Source organism: Triplophysa dalaica, chromosome 19, assembly GCF_015846415.1.
Source record: "Triplophysa dalaica isolate WHDGS20190420 chromosome 19, ASM1584641v1, whole genome shotgun sequence".
Lineage (NCBI taxonomy): Eukaryota > Metazoa > Chordata > Actinopteri > Cypriniformes > Nemacheilidae > Triplophysa > Triplophysa dalaica.
The window spans coordinates 3,584,874-3,609,071 of NC_079560.1; the positions used below are offsets into that span (position 1 = coordinate 3,584,874).

The 24,198-nt window shown below is 37.5% G+C and overlaps 2 protein-coding genes across 10 annotated transcripts in view; one reads left to right on the forward strand and one right to left on the reverse strand.

Moving 5' to 3' along the window:
• The window catches only part of ptpn13 (protein tyrosine phosphatase non-receptor type 13), a 50,934-nt gene extending 47,744 nt beyond the window's left edge, over window positions 1-3,190 (reverse strand). Inside the window, 1 exon segment of the mRNA XM_056730642.1 lies at window positions 2,882-3,190. The gene's annotated coding sequence lies outside the window, so the exon portion shown is untranslated.
• Window positions 3,191-8,839: 5,649 nt separating this feature from the next.
• The window catches only part of mapk10 (mitogen-activated protein kinase 10), a 47,435-nt gene continuing 32,076 nt past the window's right edge, over window positions 8,840-24,198 (forward strand). For 2 of the 9 annotated variants that reach the window (XM_056730538.1, XM_056730537.1), the window contains exon 1: window positions 8,857-9,218. In XM_056730538.1, coding sequence (XP_056586516.1) covers window positions 9,216-9,218 — 3 coding nt within the window. In that variant the 5' untranslated portion in view covers window positions 8,857-9,215. Of the gene's footprint in view, window positions 9,219-24,198 lie in introns of all 9 variants that reach the window. The other 7 variants (XM_056730529.1, XM_056730536.1, XM_056730532.1 and 4 more) reach the window with 6 other exon arrangements.

Here is a 24,198-nt window from a genome sequence, read left to right on the forward strand (position 1 = left end):
ACGGGCTTAAAGTATACATTGGAACGACAGTCTGGTTTGACAGCAATCTAGTATGGTATAACTCGCAACATACCAATCACAACATGTCAATCGGTTTCCGTCCTGGAAAAACCCAAAATATGTCGACCATTTAGAAAAAAATACTACTTTCCTTATTGCACAACTGAAAGAAAAGAAATACATCTGTCATATGTACAATCAATAAATGTACAGTTTACCCACAAACGTCAACACACACTTTTCTAAAATATATATGACCTTATTTCTACGGCAAAAAAAAAAAAGATATTTTGAAGAATGTTAGTAATAAAGTAACACGGGACAGCATTGATTTCCATTGCATGGGCACAAAACCATGGAGACATTTCTAAAACAGCTTTGTGTTTCACAGAAGAACGAGTCATATGGTTTTAAAACACACGAGAGTGAATTAATGATGGCACACGTTCTTTTTTGTGTGTATTATCCCTTTAAAAGGTGTAAAGCATGACGGCCTACAATAAGTGACCAGAAATATTGCTGGTGGTTTGTTGAGCGTCTTTCACTTTAAGTGATCAGACTTATGACTTTAACCTATTAAAGATGATAAAACGTTCAAATAAATCCTATAAAGAAGGCAAATTTAGAGAACACCAGCATACCACCAACAACATCCTTACGTATGACTAATGCATGGACCAGCATCAAAAATTTTCCTCAGCAAGATATTTTTAAACATTTCTTACTTTCTTTTCTGGACATGTTCTTCTACCGATTGTTTATATATAGTTCCTGAAAACACTGACGCAGGGAAGAATTAAGAACAGACTGCTTCAGCAAAGACCACAGGCAAAGACAAAAAATGCACATTTAAAGGCAGAGGTTAGCAAAACTCTTCTAATGAGCGAGGTGAATGTACCTGAACTAAAAACGTGTCCGTCGGGTGTGTAAAAGCGCTCTGAATTGAGATAAAGAGATGATGGAATTTCCTTAGTGGAGGCAAGCCAGAAGAAAATAACATGGTAAAGAGCAAAATTAGCATCAGGGGTGGTTGAAAGGTGTGAGGGTGGGGTTTGATCCTGGAAGCCATCAAAAATGAGGATTCCGTTCAACTTGTTTCTACTTATTATTACTCAAAGAGAGAAAAACAATGCTGAGGGACCCGTCCATAACAGACAAAGGTGAACTAAATATGGCCATCATGTTTGCTTCGCTGTATTATGTTTAAACATCATTTTTGTGGTCAGCCGTCAATACTTAATAGTCCTCCAATTCACCTCAACATAGGAAAAAGAATAAATATTTGCACAAATGTAATACCAGTCAATGCTCGCAACCGTTCTCATCCATCACCACAAAACAGTTTATTACATAACACAATAAGCACCATAATCCAGTCATGTTTAGATGTCATGCGATTAAACTAAAAGCGCACAAAAACAGCCACCATCTCCCTTCATATCAAAACAATCTCAGATTTTCTCACCACGTACCCACAACCAAGAACTAAACCAGACTTTTACATTCGGAGTTCAAATGCACTGCCCATTTGCCTGTTACACAACAAAGTCTGGACAGATTTAGGGAAAACAAAACTACAACCTTTGGCTAAATGAAAACATCGATTCTAGCAGTCCTGCTTCGAGACGTTATGCAAGATTACCAAACCATTCCAACAATCCAGATGTAACCGCGGACTGGAGACAAGAAACAAAAGCTTCTTTGAGCCCAGCGCAGGATAAAACAAACAGCACAAAAGAAAACAAGAAGTCGTACCGGCCCCTATAACTGCAGGTCGATGAATCACACGTCCACAGTCAGAAAGGAACTTTAGAGCTAATTCTGTCAACTGCTTTACCACACGGTACAATTTTATGAGGACGACTCTTGTTTGTATTGGAAGAAAACGGATCAAACTGTCATTGGATTACGAGTGGCGTATGTAAACAAACTAAAAACGACAAGTTTCAGCTCTCAAGCTCTGGAGAATCAAATTATTATTATTTGAGGATGAGATTTCTTCAAGATTATGAATGTAGCCCTTAGGATCCAATTCAGAGTACCACAATGCTTTGAAGTACATTTGGTGTTACCATGGTTGAGTGATGGTTTCGGTCTGTGTGGTTCCAACACCTTTTCTGTTTCCAAGTTATGGAAAGACATGCAAGTGATGGAAATGGCTTGTTCTGCCCTTTAATACCTAAATACTTGTGTTCTGTATATCTGTTCATTTGCAAACACAAATTGAAATCCACCCCAATTACTATAAAATGTGTAAATATGAAAAAGTTGTATCCATGAACCAGAGTTTGTCATAGAAAATGTCAATTATTTGGTAAAGTAGCAGGTTTTACGCATGGTACTTTATTGTTATTGTTTTCGAGAAAAGACTTCATTCTGGCAGCATGAGCACATGCATGGCACTTTTTTCTTAAATTGAAATGTTCTGTCATTACCAGACAGTAATGACTGAACGTGTCCAACAAACAGCCCTAAAAGATGTGCAAAAAAGGTAAACAATAACATTAAACTAAACCGATTTGGTATATAGCACTAAAAAGTTAAAGAGGCCTATAAACGTCGGTGGTCGAAGTCCTCTATCAGATACATCCAACACCTGCGGTTACTTTAGACCCCTCCAACCATCAAACGATGTAACATTACCGCCGTTTTGTCTATTAAAGGTCTGTATGTATGAAAAGCCACCATGTTCCTTCTCTTAAACGCCGAAAAATATAAGTTGAAAAACAAGTGTTATTTCATTACATATTTGACAGATCACAAATTAACATTTCTCAAACTCCTAATGGCCAAAGCAACGCTTCGTACGACCGAAGCAGAAGCACTTCAAAGCTCCGACATCAAACTTCGCAGAAGTGTCGACGCAAAACCCCAAACTCACCTCTCAAATGAATGCACTACCGATCACAAACTTCTCTCCAACTACCAGCCAGTGCGCAAACAAGAGCCCAGCATCACATCCACAAGCAGACCTGAAATGAAAAACCAGCCCCGTCGAACTGGCAACAGGTTCTAGTTCATAAGATCTGTTTCGACCATACGGTCCATGATCTCCGTAAAATAAATCCCGCAATCCTTAAAAAACGCGAATGCGCAGATTGCAGGCGGTGCGTAAACGGAGGGAATATTTTGCGCAACTAAAAACAGCGTGTCTGTAGTCGGTGTTTCAGCCCTGCTCGCTCCCTCTCTCTCTCTCTTTCTCTCTCATTAACCTCCTGCTCACATGAGAGAGAGAGAGAGAGAGAGAGAGAGAGAGAGAGAGGGAGGGAGTAACCAGACACCCGCACTCCCTCCTCTCATTGGTTACTTTCCAGCGCCCGGGCAGCAACACTAGGCGTCTCTATAGAAACTATCCGACACTGGGAGGAAAATACCAAGAAAAGTTGTTACATTGAAACACAGTCCGCTGTGGACTCGCATCCAGATATTAAGCGCTTCAAAACGAGAAATCTGCCCACAGTGCACTCGTCGAGTGCGGGTTTACTTTATTTGAAACGCGTAAGATAAATGAAAGATGTTTTCGTACTTTTTTATCAGAAAGTGACAAGGCCCATCACTCTTTCCAATCAGCCATCTGCTTTGTGGGCACGAACGTGATTTGAAGAAACATTAGAAAACAATTAAATATTAAAATATATTATTTTAAAGACTCTAATAAACCATTTTATTTAAACATTTTTATTTTAGATGAAAAATGGTGCCATTTGTATTACCACAGTTTAACTACAGATACTGTTTGGTAAAACTACAGTTTCTGTAGTAAGACCAAGATAAATTGTAATTGTGTAAGGATACAATGGCTTTTGGAAGATTAACCAAACATATTATCGTAAATATGATGTAAATTGCTATTATTTTTTCTACGTCTGGAATGTTCGTCACTGTTGCAGAAGGTCACAATAGGTGTGAAACAAATCCAAAATCGTTTTGTCTATGAGTTCGTTACAGTGTTCTGTGGATATGCTTACTATCTTTTTGCTCGTAGTGTTGCCTGAGAGCTGCACAGGAATGAGATAACCCCCAAACCCCAGCATTCCCCCTCCTTCCTAAACTCTTTTCTGCCCTCATTTCACCCCCTTGCTCTCATCACGTGTCTTTATTGACCCCTACTTGGTCTGTATGGAACGTACTTCACTTGATGTGACCCCAGGAAGGTTGCAGGTGGCTGTAAACGTTTTGATCAAAACAGAAAGGAGGGATGCAAAAATATGTACATTTTGGCCGATAACGATTAACGAAAAATTATTTAACATTGGAGCCGATAACCGATATATTAGACGATGTACAGTATTTAAATATTAATATACAAGTCCTATGAATGAAAAAAAAGCAAAAAGTGGATTTGAAAACATTCACTGCAGAAAACAAGGTAACCATTAGTTCTCTTTTCTACCTGAATATCACATACCAAGACTACTTTATACTAGTTAATTATTCTTTAACCTTTAAACTTTTCTGGTATAATTTTTATTTGATAAAGAAATTATAGATGTAGTTCATATAATTTAAACATTCATTAATATCTACTTACTGTACCTAAATCAGCAATGTTTTGCTAACAGTGAATTATCATGACAGAAAGTACTGTTGATTTTAACTGTAAGCAGCTTGCAGCTGAAGAAGTTTAATCAGAGGAAATGATATATGATTTATCGGCTATAATGTGTCGGCCCAAATTTTATTATACCGATAACATCAAAAACATCCATTTATCGGCAATACTTAAATGGACGATCATTTATCGTGCATCCCTTATTGAAAGAAACACACAAGCGCATCAATGACAAGTCATGAATTGAAAGACAGTGAGCAGTGTGTTTACCATCGTAATGGTTTACTTGATGTTCATTTTTGGGTTCACAGGAAAGGAAGGGTGTGTGTTAGAGAAACAGTGAGTTAGCACCACTCATATGACTAAGAAGGCAAAAATGAAGTTCTAAGCCACAAATAGCAGGTTATGGATGAACCAAATGTCACTCCGAGGTAGCGTGTTACAGCACCGACATTTTCTCCCTCCACAACAGAATCCGGTGAAAGGCAGAACAAGGCTATTTTAAAACACACCGCAGGATTTTTGTTTTCGGGTGTGGTGTGCCCACCTACGAAAAGTGGGGCAAAAGGAGGTGGTGGTTAGATGGTTCAGGAGGGCCCTGAGGAGTAGGATTATGAGGAGAAATAGAATTATATGAGATGAAGCACACGGAAATGTTCAACCAGGATGTTGAGAATCAGAGGTACAGAGCAAAACAGAAGCGTGCAGAAAGTCTCAATTTTCCCTACAGAAAAACACATTTTTATTGATTATTTGTAAACAAAACAGACAAATTCCCAGTTAACAATATACTATCCATTATGCTAAAGAGAGATCCACCAATCAGAGAAGTCACTGATTCCATGGAAACTAAAATCACGGCAACAGAGCGAACCAGAAACCTCCCACTTCCATGATGCATTGCAAATGAACCAAGTCGGTTTTGATGCGGTACTTTCCCTTATCTTACTTATAATGTCTTCAATAATCTCTTGTCTGGGTGTCTTGCTTAATGGCTCTTTTTATTAAAGAATGATTTAAAATTTATTTTGAGAAAAGCCTAAAAAAGTCATTGTCGCGATCTGTTCCCCGTTATTTCGACTAGCACTAAATTTTGTTGAGTCTTATTTTTACACTCAGATACTTTTGTGTCCTGTGATGCACAGACGACTGGACATTTCTCATATAGTTTTTATTAGTTTCTAAAAACGTTCCACCATGTGTTCGACCAGGATTGAATTTGCCCTCTCCGTCCCAGGTTTGGGTAGTTTGTACCTACAGGGCATTGCTGCAGAAACGCTGCTGGCTCCCAACCAGGCCATTAAACCCTCTGTGGGGATGCCGGAAAGGAAAGGGGAGGAGGAAAGACAGACTTGATTGGTGGGTTTGATAATTGCTTGCCCTGGGTTTTACAAATATGCTTCCCTTTGCACTTTTGCTACACCTCGGAGGAAAGCTGCAGTCTACTAGAGAACAAACTTTCCTATAAAACAGCATAAATACTTCAACTTGAGACCATCAGTCGCTCTATACAGTCTAACTGTGGTTATACTCCTTAAAGACTTAGAAGTATGCAGGAGGTAAATACGGTTTAATCTGTCTGATCTCAGATATCTGATTCAAGTGCATATGTTAAACCTTGTGGAATTTAGCTTCTTATGTAAAGAACCTTTTCATGCCGTATTACACAGTTACTTTCAGACCCAAAATGTCTTTGAGTGTTCCATAGTTTGCTTTTGCTTGAGTTAACTGATTTAGTCCTTAAAATATCTTTCAAATTTGGCAAATTAATATCTGAAGCACAACACGGCTATAAAGCTTTGCCTGGAATTGCGTGGAATTTGAACTCAGGACCTTGGCATTGCCAACATCATGCTCTTCCGGTAGACCTTCAGATGCACTTTTATTTGTGTAATGTAAAAAGTATGGTTACTTCTGATATATTTGACATAATTGAATGCACACAAACTGGTTTATGTTACCAAAGTATCGTATTTTACGTATACCTGGTCAAACGTTTTAACAGTTTAGTTTATAATTGAAGAAAATGTCCAGATACACTCTCTAAGGTTCAATTGTTTAATGTTGCATTTCTTTAATTTCTATGTCTTCTGCTTCATTCATCATGGGAAACATGGAAACGCTTGATATGAAAAGCAATGAGGCAGTTATTGTAATGTATTCATATGAAAAATATTGATGATAACGGTCATCCTGACTCCAGTATGTAAATATCAATTTCCTAGAACTACAACAGCTATACTTTTCCGAGATAATGAAAAACATTTGTATATATTTCAATAACTCAACTGCCATGTGCTTCTCACCAGAAATGTTGACGTTTGTCACAATATACATTACGGTAAATTAGATTTTGATGATATTTCACATCTTTGTGCTTTCTGGCTGTATGTGAGGATCCCCCCAAAAAATCAGTTTAGCTAATGGCACAGCTTATGCATTATTCAAGCAGTATGTAGAAAAGTAAACTCAGAAAGGACAAATGATTCTGAAAACATCACTGAATATCTTATCAGTGTCCTTCAGCAGTTGACTGTTTACTTTTCGAGACTTCACTAGCTAGGAGTCGATTCTCACTTTGTCAGGAAGTAATAAAGCCCGAAAGCTTCCTTTTGCACAGACTTGAGTTTCATTTACATTTACAATACAAGATACGCCCTCTAGTGGAATTATCGTGTAATTATTCATTTACATTTGTGCATTTTGCAAACACTTTAATTCCAAACTATTTACAGCACATTTAAGGTTTATATTTTGGTATTTTGTGTGTTGTCTGAGAAGTGAATATGGAAATAACGAATATTAAAATGTAACATTTCTTGGCAGTTTGTATATGAAGATTTATGAGGACTGGTGGTTTCAGATCAGTTTATTGTGAACCAGCTGACTTATTTTTATATATGTTTTTGTCTAAAAACATATATCTTGGGAAGATTGTTCTCGAAGGGATCAAAAAGGACCATCATGAAATATGTATTTGATTCCTTTTGAAAAAGAGACCTCGACTCTAGGAGATTAAATGTAGCCTATGGATTTCAGTCAATGTGTGTTCTTTTTAACATGCCCTGGACAGCATTGGCAATGTGTGCAGTAAAAGGTCGATAATTTCCATAATGATATTACGTAAAGATTTTCTGGAATGTGCTTGAGTTTCAGAGTGGATCGTGGTCATTCTCATTCTCATGTAGTTAGTAAAAGACATGAATATAACATGAAGAGATGTCTGGATGATAAGAACTTGTTCAGTTGTGTGAAATGTTTACACTTTTAAAAATACAATAATCAAGATGATTAAAAAGCTTCATATGCGGAAAGGTGTAGGGGTGTGAAAGTTGAGAGAGAGGAGAAGGGGGGTTTGACTAAAAGAAATCGGGGTCAGGACATTGTAATGCAAAGCTCGTTGGAGAGACAGTCCTGAATGTGGAGAGATACGATACCAGTTTATTCAAGAACACAAATTCAGTTTTTGTAAGATGAGAAATCGTGAGATTGATGCCCAGAGCACCTCACATATTTATCATGTTCTTCACGGATATGACAATGACAGCTGAGCTGCCAATCATTTCATCTGCAGGTCTCCAAGGTGAAGACGCACAAAGATGTTGAAGTTCAGGTAGGCCTATAAAACACAACAACCGATTGTAAAAGGTGTTTTATAATGATCATAAATTCATGCTTGATGTTTTTCTACCCCTACACAGCTGACTGCAAGGTTATGAGGAAAAAAACAGGACAAACCATCAGGATAATGTCAATAGGGGGCAAAAATGTTTGAATATAACTAGATCATGCATACAGATTATTATTGATGTACAAACAGATAGTCTCTCTGGCCCACTACGCAGTTTTAACAGGCCCAATGACTGCATTCAGCTACAACACGGCACTTGCAGTTAGTAATATTCAAATGAATCATTGTTTTGAATCGAGTCGTTTCAATAATTCATATGAACCGAATCGTTTAGCCATTGGGAATCAGCGCAAGAACTTCTTGAACGCGATGATTTTAAAAACACCTAGATTCAAATGTAGCCCTATTTCTATTCAAAGTTATTTAATTATGGCAATCACAGCATCGGTGGCCAGTTAACAAGTCAATAGCATAAAACTTAAAACTCTTAACAACTTAAAAAATCGTATTTTATTTCTAGTATTTTACTAAGTTTATTATAAGGCCTTGCTGTTGTATTGGGATGTGTGCTGTCCTTACTCGAAAGAACCACTGAACCGCTCCAACGAGTCGGATGCTCTGGGATGCCGCTCTTCTCCGCCCGCCTCCAAACGCCCAGTCGGCGGTCATGTGCAAAAGCGCACCAATCTACTCACGCTCCTCTAAATCTCCTCACCCCTGGCTTTGACGTCATTACGTGCTCCCTCCGGTTGCCACGGCAACCCGTCTCCGCCCCCCTTTCCCATCCCTATGCTGGTAGGATCCATTAATGGTACAAGCAGCATCCTGCAGCACAATGGTCGCAGGACGGTGAGCGCGCAGTGATTCAGCATCGCAACGCAGACATCCACTCTCTGCTTTCATTTTATTAACGTTTATTTCCGTTTGACAGTTTTTCGTCATCATCGTGATCTTTAAAACCGTCGCGTGCTGGAATGTTTTGAATAGGACTAGACTGTCACCGGACCGGGATCGTCGGGCATCTGGCACGGAATGGTAGGTCGGTCGGTGAGGGATGTTGATGCGGGGAACCTGAAGGGTGGGGTGATGCATATTGATCGCTGAAGGTTAATGAAGTCAATGCCTTTGTGGCAAAGAAAATAAATGATCGGTCACGATTGTCGCTGGGCACGAGGACGATCAGACCCGAAACTGACCGGATTTCTCCGGTGTTTACCCGCATATCCATCCATTGTTTTTTTCCTGCATCACTCGCAGACCTGCATCATACCATGCCTTTGTTACAAAATAGATGCTTATGATCTCAATTTGTTCGATATGGGGTCAAAACATTTAAATGGAAATGCAGAAATATTTTTATGCATGTATTTGTATTTCTGTAGGCTGTTGAAATACAGCAAGCTACTCTTGTAATACAAAAAAACATTTAATTTAATTCAGTGTTATTCTTGCGCAAGAAGCACATTAATTCCATATCCTAAGACTATTGATTTTATTGGATATGTTTTGAAAGTGCTCTTGGAGTGGGATCTGAGGTGAGGGGTACCGGGTTGATGTTTTTTTTTTCATGTGAGTAGCAAACAGAAGGTACTTATTTGTAAAATAACTATACTGTAGATTTACTGGTTTTTATTAAGTTATATAATTTATTCTCACTTATAGTTGAAAATGACCATTTTTCAATTACAATAAAAAACTGTCATTGTTTTGAGGCATTGGTGCAATGTGGCCCATATTAACTTAACCTATTAACACATTAATTAAAAAACATAGGAGTGTTTTTTATTAAAAAAAACAATCTTCAGGGCTTGGAAGTAGATTATTCGAAGGAGAATGCACCATCCATAGCTCCCCAAAAAGACACATATGGGCAATTAGGCTTTCTCATTGTGTCTCTATTGTTTAATCCAGTTGGTGTCCTGCCTAAGCTCGGTTCATGTGTCAAAGTCTGTCCCGTTCATCTAAAATGTTGTATTCTCTGCGTGTGCTGACATTTTGAAAGATAAGAGAATCATCTTGAGAATGAATTATTAAAGGAGAGCCTTGAGAAACTGGCATCATGCTGCATGCGAGTTGAACGCTTCGGAAAATGATTTCTCTGTGCAAACTGTCCTCGGCTCTAGCGGATGGTCACTGTTTTTATAAGGATCTGTCTCCTAATGGTCATTTATAGACAGCTATGAAAACATATGTCCTGTAGACAACAGATACATGTTTGCTTTGAAAATTTGGCAGGTTGAAAATGTAATTTATGGTACCTTGGAGATAGAAGTTATTTAATAATAAGTCAATTTTACTTATAGAGCTTATTGATTATTTGATTTATTTAAATTGAGCTTACACTGACCAAAGTTCTGTACAAAACAATCATAAAATACAGTAAAGTATAAAATAAAATACAATAAAATACAAATTAACAGCAAGATAACAAATCTAATCCATAGCAATATAAGTTTTGTCCATTGATTAGATTTATTATCAATATTTAATTTTATATGAATTAGTAATTGTTACCACACAATCTTTTGCTATTTTGGAATATAAGACGCTTTATTGAATGTCAAAATCAACGTGTTATGGATTTGATGGTCCACATTCTCTTGAAGTCTTTGAAAAGCAGAGATTAAAAAGGTTGAAGTCTCTAACCGTAGTTGTTGAAAAACTTGTTGGGAATGCAAAATCATAATTTTCCTCTCTGTCGTGCACAGAAGGGACAGTTAATATTTCAGGTGTGGGAGCAACTAGCCGGTCTGGTCTCTTGCTGGTTGTGGTTGTGATTTGTGAACCGCGGGTAAGCCATCTCAGTGTCTATCGCAGGTCCACATTCTGCAGTTAAATTGTGTGTGTTACAGGCCTAAGCTATTTGTAAAGAGATCGTGAAGGACATCAACGCATGCTAGCACGCTCAGAGAAATAGATGCTGTTGGAATGGTTTCAGAAATTAGCAATCTGCTGGTATCGGCGACATTTACATATCCACAAATTTCTTGCTTTGCGCTCATTCCTTGAGTTTATTTCTTATTGAAGAGGCTTTATGAATAATGATAACAATAAAGGCTAATGTAGCACTATCTATGCCATAAACTAATAAAATCATATCTAAATGTCATTTTCCACCAGGCAGATTTTTTGTAATGTATATAAATTTGCTTACATTGTAAATTTTTCGAGGCATCTAAATTAATCGTCTGTGAATCTTGGGGGCTTTTTGTTATCATGTGTTCCAACATGTGATGGATGATGTCATTTGTTGTTGCCCATGTGGAGTCACAGGATGCTCATTGGGCATGTAATTATGCAAAAGATGGGCGGGGTTGACACAAAGCTCCACCTGCTGAGTGACTTCCTTTATGTCTCTTTATTTCTGAGTCACCCTCTCATTCATTTGGCTGTTTTATTATGTCTCCTTCAGAGAAATAGAACTTGATTTTTAATAGCCAGCTCAGTCAAGAAACAGAATCTTAATACACACCCTATCCATTATGTTTTGTTCCGTGTTTTTTCTTCTATACTTTGTTAAAGGTTTGTTTTCAGTGCTGTGATTTTCAGTGATACTTCAGCCCTTGAGGAGAATGTTTCCACGCAGGCTGATGGTTTTGAGATACTTGAAACAAAGGCTGCTGGGATTGAGTTTGATATTACTGAACACTGCAGCCAGCAGCGAGAAGAAAGTCCACCACCTGCTTTTCACTTTTATGTTTGACCTCCCTGCTTCTCTTCAAAAGGGAAGTATGGGGTCTTTAATCAACTGAACAAAACTCTTCAGCCCTTCAGTATCATAGATGCCTTGAACTACAATTCCCATAATCCGGTTGCTGTTTTTCATATAGGGAGGCCTTCGTGTTTCAGGTCTTGGTTTGACAGATCACAGATGGTGCCGTTATTGGTTTGTTGTTTGTTTATATAATTACTGAGCTGTTTGTTAGTTGTGTTGTCCTAACACATCCTTACATAAGCGTTAGTCTCTCGACAGTGGTAAATCCAACAGCACTGCATGATCAAAACAACCTGGCAACATGTTCAGGCTTCTCTGTGCTGTTTTCGTAGATTAGCTTTAATCGTCAGTGTGCTTAAATAATAATAGCTATTACAGAATATTTATTGTGCCGTAATTTTGTACTTTGTGTAATCCACAATTACAATAACGTTTTCATTTTATTCAAAATCATGTGTGCCTTTTTATGTCATATCTAAATCCAAATATATATTGTCGCTATCGTTCCGAAACCTCAGATGTCAAAATTCACTGTTTTTCAGGAAATAGAAAAAACATTGTATAGGCACTTTTTTTATCGCTTAGATATTTGCAAAACGCTGTGACAAAGGATGACTAATAATAATGCTTTATGGCTAAATTAAAACACAAAATATGGAGATACAAAGTTTCAGAAGGAAAGGGATATTTTGCAGTTTCAAGGTGTCTCTGTCATATTTCAAGTCTTCAAAAGCCACATGAACGCTTTGTGACTCATTTTTTTATCAAAGAATTGAATCCCTGAAGGTGTAAACGTCATGTTACAAGATTAGATTTACGGTAAATTCATTATTTAGTTCAGTACTACCTTCATTAGAGACTTATTTTTAATTCTGTAAAGTATGAATTGTGAAGAATTAATTCTGTAATTCTTAATTTTTCACATTTAAAGTTTCTTTATGGTGCTGCTTGGCTTGGTACTGACTCTATCAGAGAGACTTGTGATTAAAACTGCAGTACTGCATCTGCCAGCACAGGATTTCGCTGATAATGTAGAAAATTGTGAGATGTCAAACTCTCGGATCATCTGCACACAGTTTTTTGTGTTTGGCCTCGAGTCCCTCAGTATCTGAATCGCTTATTCATTAATCACCAAAATATTTAAAGATAATTCCTATTATTGTTTTATATTCGTGCACATTCTTCAGGATAGAGAGACTATCATTTAAAAAAAAGAGAGACTATATGTGACAGAATGAAAGTTAAATGTAGATTAGTGAGTGATAAAAGAGATCCGTGGACGTGAAGCTGGAGAGAGCTTGAGGGGTCAGGGTTCGAGGAGGGAGGCGGACCATGATGTCCAGTACGATTTAGCCTCATGCTGATCAGGGAGGAGAGAGAAATAAATGAACAAGTGTGTTACAGCCTTTGAGAAATGATAGACTCTGCATGTTGCCATCACAACCCACCATGCGAGAGAGATGGGAAGATGAAAAGATTTCAAAAGATTTTGAGTCAAAATATAAACTAGTTATGGCAGAGGAGTATATTATTTATGTATACCCCTTTTGAAAAAAAAGGAATATGCCGGTTAGGTATATGAAGCACGGTAGCTGGTTTGTGCTGGTTTACTATAACCAATTAAAATTCTGTCATCATTTACTTACCTTGGAGTTGTTCCAAATCTTCTTTGTTCTGATGAACACAGAGAAAGATATTTAGAAGAATGCTTACAACCAGACAGATTTTGCCCCCCATTGCCTTCCATAGTAGGAAAAATACAATGGTTGTCAAAAGTGCCCCAGAACTATTTGCTGTCCTACATTCCTCAAAATATCTTCTTTTGTGTTCAACTGAATTCTCCTACTATGGGAGTCAACGGGGGGCAAAATCTATCTTGATATAAACATTCTTCCAAGAACAAATAAATGTATACAGATTTGGAACACTCGAAGGTGAGTAAATTATGACAGAAATTACTTTTTTGGGTGAAGTATCCCTTTAAGCTGGTCCTTAACACTTGACCAGTTTAAACCAGCAAATGACCAGCTTAAACCAGCACAAACCAGCTACCATGCTTCAAAAAATACCTAACCACCATATGCTGTTCTTCTTTTTTTCAGGGACTTCAACAGATTTTTCACAGGTGTCTCCATTTGATCGGCCATCTCATCTGAATTATTCCAGTGTCCACATACATGGGTCACACTGTTTGCTGAAGGAATGTGAATAATTGAGATGGTTTTTCGCAGGAGCTCTTTGTGTGTCAGCGTGACAGAGAGCGTTATGTAAAGGACAACTTTAATTGCCTAAGCACACTAATGAGAGGCTATTATCTCAGCGCTTTGTTTGTGTTCTTCTAATACAAGTGTTTGGACAAATGTCATTCCCCTTCCTCCTGATGCCTGTGTCTTGACACTGTTTTCAGTGCGCTTTTAAATACAGGCTCTCAGTGCACAGGAAGTGTTTCGCTTTATTTGTGTTTGTCAGCGTAGATGTGATACACAAAACGGATAGGAAGTTACACGGTGGGCAGATGCTGACGGAAAGATTGGTTGATAGGTGGAGGAGAAAATATTGGGTCCTTCATGAGGGAGTTAGCAAAGTGATAGTTTAGATATGATGAAGCTTAAGATGTATCACTAGTTTATGACACATGTGAAAGTTTGTTAGTTGTTGTCTTCTGTTGGGTGGTTTCATGGTCAGTAAACAAAACTATGTAACGAATCAGAATCAGCTATTTCAGATATATTTCTAGAAAGCCATATGCAACAATCATGGCAAGGTTACTTTTCAAAAGTATTTCACTACAGATTACAAAATACATGCTTTAAAAAGTAATCTGTAACATATTTTGTTAAGAGTACTTTTGTAACTTAATTTAAGTACTTTAGTATAGTTTGGAACACTAATAAGGTTCAGAAAACAAAGGGATCATCAAACAGTTATTTTCCACAACATCGGTTTTACAAATTTTAAAGTCAGAAATTCTAAGAAAATAGGTCAGAATTATGAGTTTTAAACTTACAATTGTGAGACAAAAAGTCACAATTACCTTAAAAACTCTCAAACAGCTAGCACACTTATTCAGGACGGTACTAAGTAATATTATCATGCAATTTCTATGAACCCAGATCCCTATTATTTTGTTAAAATTATTCACATTTTGCATATTCGTCAAGCGATATGAAATTTGTGAGCATAATTGTTGCAGATTGTTACAGATGAGTTAGAGAATCAACAATTGCTGTTAACATGAATTGCCCGTTCCAGCTACATTAATGTTTAAATTACATTTAAATTCCAAGCAATAACTTTGGTAATCTAAAATACTTTTTGGATGTAACTGTAATTGGATTACCATCCATCCATTTAAAAGTAACTCTAATGAGATTCAGTTACTCAAACTTTGTATTTAAATACGTAGTTATGTGACATGTGTTTCGTCACTCCCTAGCCCTGGCAATAATGATTAAGAAATTCAAATCATGGGTTTACTTCTCAGAAGCGACTGGAAGTCATCCTATTACATGCCACGGCAAGCTGGGGTGTTTAGGTGTATTTCCCAGTATTTGGTTGGATGCAAAACTCATGATAACGGCATTACAGGCTTCTTACAGAATCATGGAGAGAGAGAGAGAGAGAGAGAGAGAGAAGGAGGGCATACTTGTGTGACGCTTGTAAGCCGACTTAAAATTTGCCTCTGGTGCACAGCAAAAGAAAACAGACAAACAATGTGAATGCTCTAAACACACAAACACACACAGCAAGAGCTTTAAACACACACACATTGTCTTTCAATGTTTTATGGGGACTTTTCCTATCGTCGCTGTCCTTCCAAAACCTTTGATGTATAAATTTGTGTCGGATCAAAAGATGCATTCTATTTAAAAGCGAATGCTCACCCAGACCTGCCTGAAATGCCTCGTCTTACCACACCCCCACAAATGTACGTCATTTCGTCGTATGACTTGACTAATGTCAACGCAAATGTATACGCAAGTAAGGTGGGTGTATTTGTAAATCTCATTGTATCGTCGCAGTCGCAGCCATGTCATGGAGACACTGCGTGCGTTGCAAAAAGAAAGCCCAAAAGATGACTAAAAACGAAGGGTTACATTTTATTTACAACACTGTACCAGAACAGTACAATCCGTATATTTAACTGTGTGCTGCTTCATGAACCTGAGAGATCAAGGCCGAAAAGCTTTTGTTAAAAGTGGGGCAATTCCAACCATTAAAGTTTGCAAGGACAGTCTGGCGCTTCAGATTCGCAGCCTGTAAGTATGTTTTCACTGTAAAAGACTTTGTTACGGACTAACGCGAGTTGAGTTTGTCATGTGTTTGTGATCTGCAAATGCAGACACGGTCGCAACGTGAAAAAAGACAACATACCTCCTTTAATAATCAGTAACTATTTTCCAACTATAGGCAACAAATGTCGTGTTTATAATGGGTTTTATCGTCTTTGTTGAGTCGCGTCGAGACATGGCGTGAAGTAGTTTGGTCACTAACGGCAAATCTTTATAACGTCGTTTATAAAAGGTAGAACAGTTAGCTATAGTTTTTAACTATTTAACATAATATCTTTTTTAAAAACCTTAACAAATCCTTTACATCCTGCTCAAGTCGCGCTGGCAAAGTTGATGTATCGGTATGATTATCTTCATTTTCCGGATCAGATTCGGGCTTGAATATATAAGGAAAGTACCGATGACATTTTATCACCTGCCAGTACAATTGCTTGGGAACATGATGTTCCAAATATTGTAAGAAGCGCAACATTTCTGTCACCCGCTTGCAGTATTCGACCAATCACTATGCACTGGTTAACTGGCCAATCATAGCACACCTCGCTTTTCAGAGCGATGAGCTTTGTAAAATATCTGTGATTTTCAGAGCGGCAGGGCAAAGAGGAGATGCAAACATGCACTGTATGAGGAAAAAACAGCGCTTTTGAATGTAAAAAACACGATAATTTTCATTCGAGCCCTGTCATTTGACTCATTTAAAATGATTTATAAGCGGTTTTCCTCATGGGAACCAAAAAAAGTTCCCAACAAGGTCGAACATTATTGCAATTTAGTCTCGACGAAGTAGAGTTTACCCCTTCCCACACATACGACTTCATATTGATTGAAACCCCTTTATGTCTTTTTCTTAAAATAATAAACGTGCTGTATATGTATCTTAAAAGAAGCTTTTCAAAATCGTCACTATACCGTATTTGCAATTTTGCTTAATTCAGTCTAGCTGGAATAAAACACAATTTTATTTGTTATTTAATTCGTCTCCAAGTCCGAACCAGTTTTAAGGAGGCAATACTCTGAAGAAAAAGAAGCGTGACTTATCTGCAGAGTGACATAAGGGTCATTTAAATTATCCTCCCCAAGAGAACATATAATTCTGACTAAAACACGTCTCAATGTCTCTCTCTCTATATGTGCTTGTGCTCAGACTAAAAGCAGGACGGAGAAACGATAGATAGATAGATAGATAGATATAGAGATAGATGGATCAAAGATAAGCTGAGCAGTGAGACATCAGCCAACCTTTCTGTCGTAGCTTGCTGGTATGCTCAAGTGATGGATCCTCCTGATTGGCTGCGTGGGCTCTGCCCTTCAGGGATGCTGCACTGTGAATGGCAGAGACCGGAGAGAAGATGCTGTCGCCACAGAAAAGAGGATTTGATGTTCACAGAACAGCGAGTGACATTTACTTTGGACACTTAAGGCATCTGCCGTTGTGGGCTAAATATGAGTTTTCAGGTTTTTCGTCTATTGTCATTTAGAACAAGAAAGACAAATGACTGACAGGATAATGTGAATCACAGTCATAGCGCTGTAAAACAACGCTGTTGACTTCTTGAGCTTTTTGGTTGTTGCTAAGAAACTTCACAATGTGATGAACCGTGATTTGTGTAAGTGAAATCTTGAACTGTTGGGGTTGGCGTATGTTTTGTACTCTGCCCACCCAATGAAGGAAGCACTCGAGATCTGTCAGACAGTTTGGTGTTTCACTCAAAGGGAGACTAAACGAATGACAGAAAGCTTTTGTTTTTTGTTTCTACCACATTAGCTCCTTCAAAATCCAAGGCAGCCGCCTACAGATCATGTTCAATATGAATTCCCCCTTAGAAGGTAGCTTTCTGTTAAGGTAATGATCAGCTCAGGAGATTTTGTATTAGAGACTTTCTTTGTTTATGGTTCTGTCCGAACATGAAATCGATTTTGAGTGGCTGTCAGTTGACAGCATCAGTGCAAAAGCCACTTTGTCTGTCCAAGTGGACTGAATCAAAAGTGCTTTATGAATAATGAAGTTAGTGGATTTCCGTTGGTTCCAGGGATTAAAACTCTTTTCTTTGAAGAAAGAAATCATGCTGTGATATCCATGGACCCCGACAGATTAAAGGACAGAAAATACATGAAAGCAATTTCACTTTAAATGTGCTAGCCCAGAGGAAAATTGTATTCCTCGACGGATGCTCCTTCGTTGCTCAGGAGTTCTCATTTGTGATATATTTGAGTGTTTTTACAAGTGTCATACTATGTATCAGATATTTCTCATAAAATTGCTTGATATAAATGTGCTTTTCTCATATTTCAGTGGAGACTGTATGAGATTCCTTGCTCTTTTAAGTAGGAGATTTAGATTTAGGAGACAAATGTTTTCATTTGCTCTCCATTTAATTTTATTGCTAGGAATTATGTCTTTTTAATTCACATTAAGGCAATGTTCAAACAATGAGAAAGGAAAGTAGAACCTCTTTCTGCTGTATTTTGCATTCTGGCATCTATAAATGCACTCAATTCATTACCATTAGCTCTCTAAACTTTATGTAATGTATTTATTCTATTTTGTGTATGAATACAGATAGACACTCTGCAATGACTAAATGATTTTAAAGTTACCGTAATTCAGACAGTTTCTGCATATATCATGTTAATCTTGAGTACTTACAGAATTGTCTCATACCCTATAAATATCCAGAGACTTTAGTTTGATCACATTTATAAGAGACAGATATAGCTGTATGATTATTTTTGAAAGTATACGACGCGTGTAGGGGGGAGGGCCGAACTAAAGAATATGCGCACCCATTGCCAACAAAACACAGACATATGACTCAGTTTAACTTACCCCGTGCGGTTCAGGTCTGGTATCCGCGCCATCTATCAGTTTCAAACAATCTCCAGATCCACCGTTTATAAAACATGCACGGGTCCTTGCATGCCCATCCTATCATGGGTCTTTTCCGAGAGAATTGCTAAATAAACACTAAGAAAAGTTGTAATGTGACTCTTCTTGTTCAAAAAACACTTTCTGAAACATATACGAACATGGGGGAGTGTATCAAGCCCAGAAATAAAACATAGGGCTGTTTTCACATTTGACTTCTTTTTTGACAAGTAAAAGTAGACAGTTTTGCTTTTTTATAAAAAAAATGCTTGCAGGGTTGTGGTTACAAATAGCAGTTGGCAATGTTCAAAGATAGCATATGTGCACAAAGGCACCTTAGAGAGACAGGCCTCATATTAGGCAGCGTTACAGAATTCTAATTTCATTTTATAAACAGAAAGCACCTATTCAATAACCAATCACAATTTAAAAAACACAATAATGTCTGTATTATAAATGTAATCAAAAGTTATTGATAGTGAAAATTAAACTTAGATTTATACAAAACTATGCTCCAACGTGTGTTTCCACCGACATTTTTTTTCAAGCTATATCCTGCTTGACCAATCCCGTTCCTCGCATTTTATTATGGAAACGAAAGGTGTCAGTCATTGGTAAGCTGTGAAAAAGGTGCTTGACAAAAGACTAAGGACTTTTTTGAAAACACGGTTTACTCCATAGAATTATCATGTAAAATATAGTCTAGCAGCTTCAAAAATAAATCAAGTGTGAACATGGCCTAATACGTCCATCTCGTTTTTTGACAAATTGACCATTTCAAACATGAGAAGACAGCCAAAATTGGAACTAGCAGGTTACATGATGCCCAAATGAGACTTCATGCTCCAGTTACACATGTTGTGCAGTTCCTTTAATATAAATGTGCTTCATTAGGTCGATTATTATAATCTGATCAGATTGGGCAGTAAATAGATCAGCATGCACATGTTGTCAGATTAACGTTGAAAGCACAGGTCAAAATCCCAGTCATTATCCAGATCTAATCGGGATTGCCTGTAGAGGATATTTTGCAGGGATTTTGAGTTTGAAGAGCACTATGTAGTTTTCTCATCTGAGCTACTGTATGCAATATACATCCGTTATATTCTCAGCCTGGGCTATTGTGAAACTTTTACTCAACAAATAATATCTTCAGATTTGTCTTCTGATGTCAATATGTTTTCTTTCAGAAAACATCTCAGCAATTTCATAGATTACTTTCTCAGAAGTCAGCAATTCGTAGTTAAAGATTCCAATAGGATTTTTTTATCATATTTTATATAAAATAAATATTAAGTTTATACTGAATGAATCACCACTGATAACCTAATTTTGACTTTTTTGAAACACATACAGTAGGCGTCAACTCTGCACACCACACATGCCATCTGCCATCTTGGATAAATGATTTTACTGAGCTCATGGCAATGCATTCTGGGACTGTTGCTTAGGACCTTCTGGAACAGCCTTTATGTCAGGGGTGTGCTTATTATTCCCAAGGCCGTTTTAGACATCTCACTAGGTTTTGGAACAGAGCTTTTGTTTCGTTTGCTTAAGAGTCCACATTCGTGCACTATAAGAAAATTAATTGCTTACTCTTTTTTTGTACAAATATCTACAAATCTTTAAATCAAGATACATTTATTTGACAAGGAAAGTGACATTTTTTTTATTGAGTTTTTCCTTTTTGTACATGGACATAAATGAACATGCTTCTTATATTTTCTTTCATAATACAAGATTAAATATCTTGGGTCACTTTCATGTATTCAGTATAGATGGCCATTATATTAATTAAGTTTAAATGCTTTTTCATAACTAAATAAAAAAGTATTATGTCCTCAAATGTGCCACATTTACTCTAACTACTCAATACCGATTATAGTCCCCAAAATACATAAATTAATACATAAGTATGTTTTTACAGATATTCAAGCAAGCAATCACATATAAAACCATAAAAGGTAAAAATTATGAAAATAAGAGCGGAAACAGAGAAAGATAGAGAATATAACAAATGTGTCCTCATGCAGCGCTTGCAGTGATTTACAGCTCGAGTCAATGATGCGCTTGGACTCCAGCGATGCATTCGTGCAGCCAACTGCAAAATATTCAAGTGCTGTGTAATTAGTGAGTGATGTCTGCCATTGATTTACCAGTAAACATAGCACATTACAGCTCTTCTCAGTAAGAGCTCAGACTCCAGCAAGTGCATGCTGTTTGCTAATAGCATACTACTGTAGCATGCTTCTGTTTTCTGCAGTATTTAGTATGTATTCTGTGAAGTATAGAGATATAATATTGACTGCAGAACTGCTGAATAATCTGAAGGTTTTAAAATCAGCTCTGTGATGTGAGAAGACCTGAGGTGTGAAGTTTCAACGTCAGCACTCGACAGCCGTTAGTTTTGACTCACTTGCTGCTCGACTTTTATCTTTGATGTTTAAACACACCATGGCCCTGATATATTTTTAAATGAGAAAAACACACTTTTAATAATGGTATTGATATATTTATAATTTGACTCAAACTTATAATTACAAACTACCATTTTCCTTTAAAACGCCCTGTTGAAAAGAATAGAAACCAATGGGTGTAATGGTTACAATGGAATTTGTGTGGGTTTGAACGGAAACTGTACTGTTATGGCCTCTGTGCATCTGTACTGGTATGTTTTTGGTTCTAATATTATTGAATCCGACTGGAATAAGACCGAAAACACACTACACAGAGAATTTCGTATTGATTTTTATGGTAAACCGCTAAAGGTTCAAGGTGGTTTTGGTAACGGAAACCATTAAAATGTCTCTGTTTTCCAGCAGAGAGCTCTGTTTGGAAATGCGGTTTAAGTAGTTTATTTGAACTCTAAAAAATGTTGGGTTATTTTCAACAATGAGTTGTAACATCTCAGTATTTTAGATTGAAACAACCCAGCAGTGGTTAATTTAGTTGAAAATAACCCAACATATTTTAGTGTATAGACCTCCTACATAAGGTGTTGTATTAGTCCTTTATTTCAACAAAATTATATAACATTACGCCATAAAAGTGATATTTCAAGTAGTTAATTAATAGGAATTTACAACTGCTTTGAGATGGTTTAAAGGCCCAAAATGTAGCCATCTAGCGGTGAGGTTGTGAATTGAACTCCATCCCCTCCCTTTCAAAGCACTGCAGCGGCTGATGGCGTCGCGTTTTTGCTTCTTTGTCGACGGAGATAACAAATGTACGAAGCGCGCAGTTTGTGCTTTTAGGGCTACTGTAGAAACTGTGAATAATTATGTGTATTATATTGCATTTCTGTAATGCTCTGTATTCTTAAATTACTCAAACCATGTCATTCAGATTTAACGCGACTGCCCTGTATTATGCCGACATACACAGCACAGACAGCGGGGAGGTGAGTTGTTCTTTTTGAGAGGATCTTTTTTACTGTATCTGCCGCCCCAACCCGCGACACCTGCCAGCAGTGTCATGGTGAAGACGGCCCACAACACCACCAGCAGGGCCTAGATTGGATTCCAGCGAGAGGAAATATTTCATGACCTGCTGTTTTTTAACAGTAAACCAGCCACATTGTCGCTGACAGCGTCTCCATTCCACACACACACACATAATGTTGGACAGAACAGGTAAAACATGAGCCGCTGTAATGTTTAAGAATCGACTAGTTGTTCGAAAGAAACTAAGATTTTTGTTCTTGTTAATATCCCGCATGAACAGTCTTATAATTTGCATAATTTGATAATTGGTCATTCATTTAGAAATGCCACGGCTTGTTAACAGGTAAATAGCTAATGAACTTATTTTAAGTGCAATTGTTTCCTATTTCTGTTAGATTTCTGTTCACTTCTCCTAGATTGCATTTAGCTTTTCCCAGACAATGGAATCTTTCCAAACCTCTATTGATCGACAGATGCAATGAAAAATAATATTAAAGTCCCAGACCTGATGTGTGTGACATGAGACGGGAGAGATGTCTTCCTAATAATCTGCTCTCAATTTCAGGCATAATTTCGGTGTGCTATCTTTAATACCTTTGCCGCAGATTAATGAGGGTTTCGCTACTATTTTAGCAGAATCTAAGAATTGGGAATGAATGAATGAGATTGATTACGTAATACACTGTAGTGTGGTTTGAGGACGGCTGTAGCCAATCAGGCGATGGTGAAGGTGTTGATGATGTAATTCTAGCACTGCTGATTCTCAGGATTTCAGAGCGCTTTGGTCTTTTCTTCGTGTAAACCTGTCACGATTGAATCAGAATGCTAAGACATTCACGTTTTTCTCAGAGTTTAGGGTCGATCATTTAGCATTTATGCAGAAAAAATATTTAGTTTGAATTTAAGTCGATTTTAAGCTCGCACAAGCATTTCTCATCACCACCTAAGTAAGGACTTTTAGTGCGTAATATAATTTTATTTTAGTATCAATTAGGACACAGATTTCTTCTGAAGAAAACTTGAGAAAATAATATACTATAGTTAGAAAGTGTAAAAAAAAAGCAAAACAATGAGACAATATTTAGAAAGACATTTTGGCATGTAACACAGCTTCTCTTTTGACAAAATTGAATTTTATGAGCGAGGGAAGGGAAAGTTAGGTGTTGCACTGTGGTGATGAACACTTTCCATCTGTCGGGTCTCAGGGGTGATGAGTCATAGCTCTGGACTCACCTGTCTGCCATGCACTGAATGTTTCACCTGCAGTCGAAACACTTTACATAATTAGCCCGTGACACAACACCTGTGTGACATCATACACACCTATTCTAACACACACCTCTTCGTCTCATTTAGCCACCCATCTAGAAACTGTTTTGTTTTGTCAACCTATTTTGGAACGGGTTATCAAAGATATATTCTACTACAATAGCAGACTTATAAGAATGTCTGAATGTAATCTCTGTGAATTGATGTCCTTATTCAATGTGGTTTCTCTTTAATTGTGTTATAAATGGCAGCACACTGACAGGGGGTGGTCTATGGGCGTAGTGTCTGAGACTAACGTTTTCGTCCTGTTGATGGGCGTGAAGGTCAACTTTATTAAATATCGTGTTCACCCTAGCCTCCTCTGTGGTTCTGTCAATACTACACCACAGGCCTCTTTTATTGCCCACAATCCTCATTAGATACATCATTA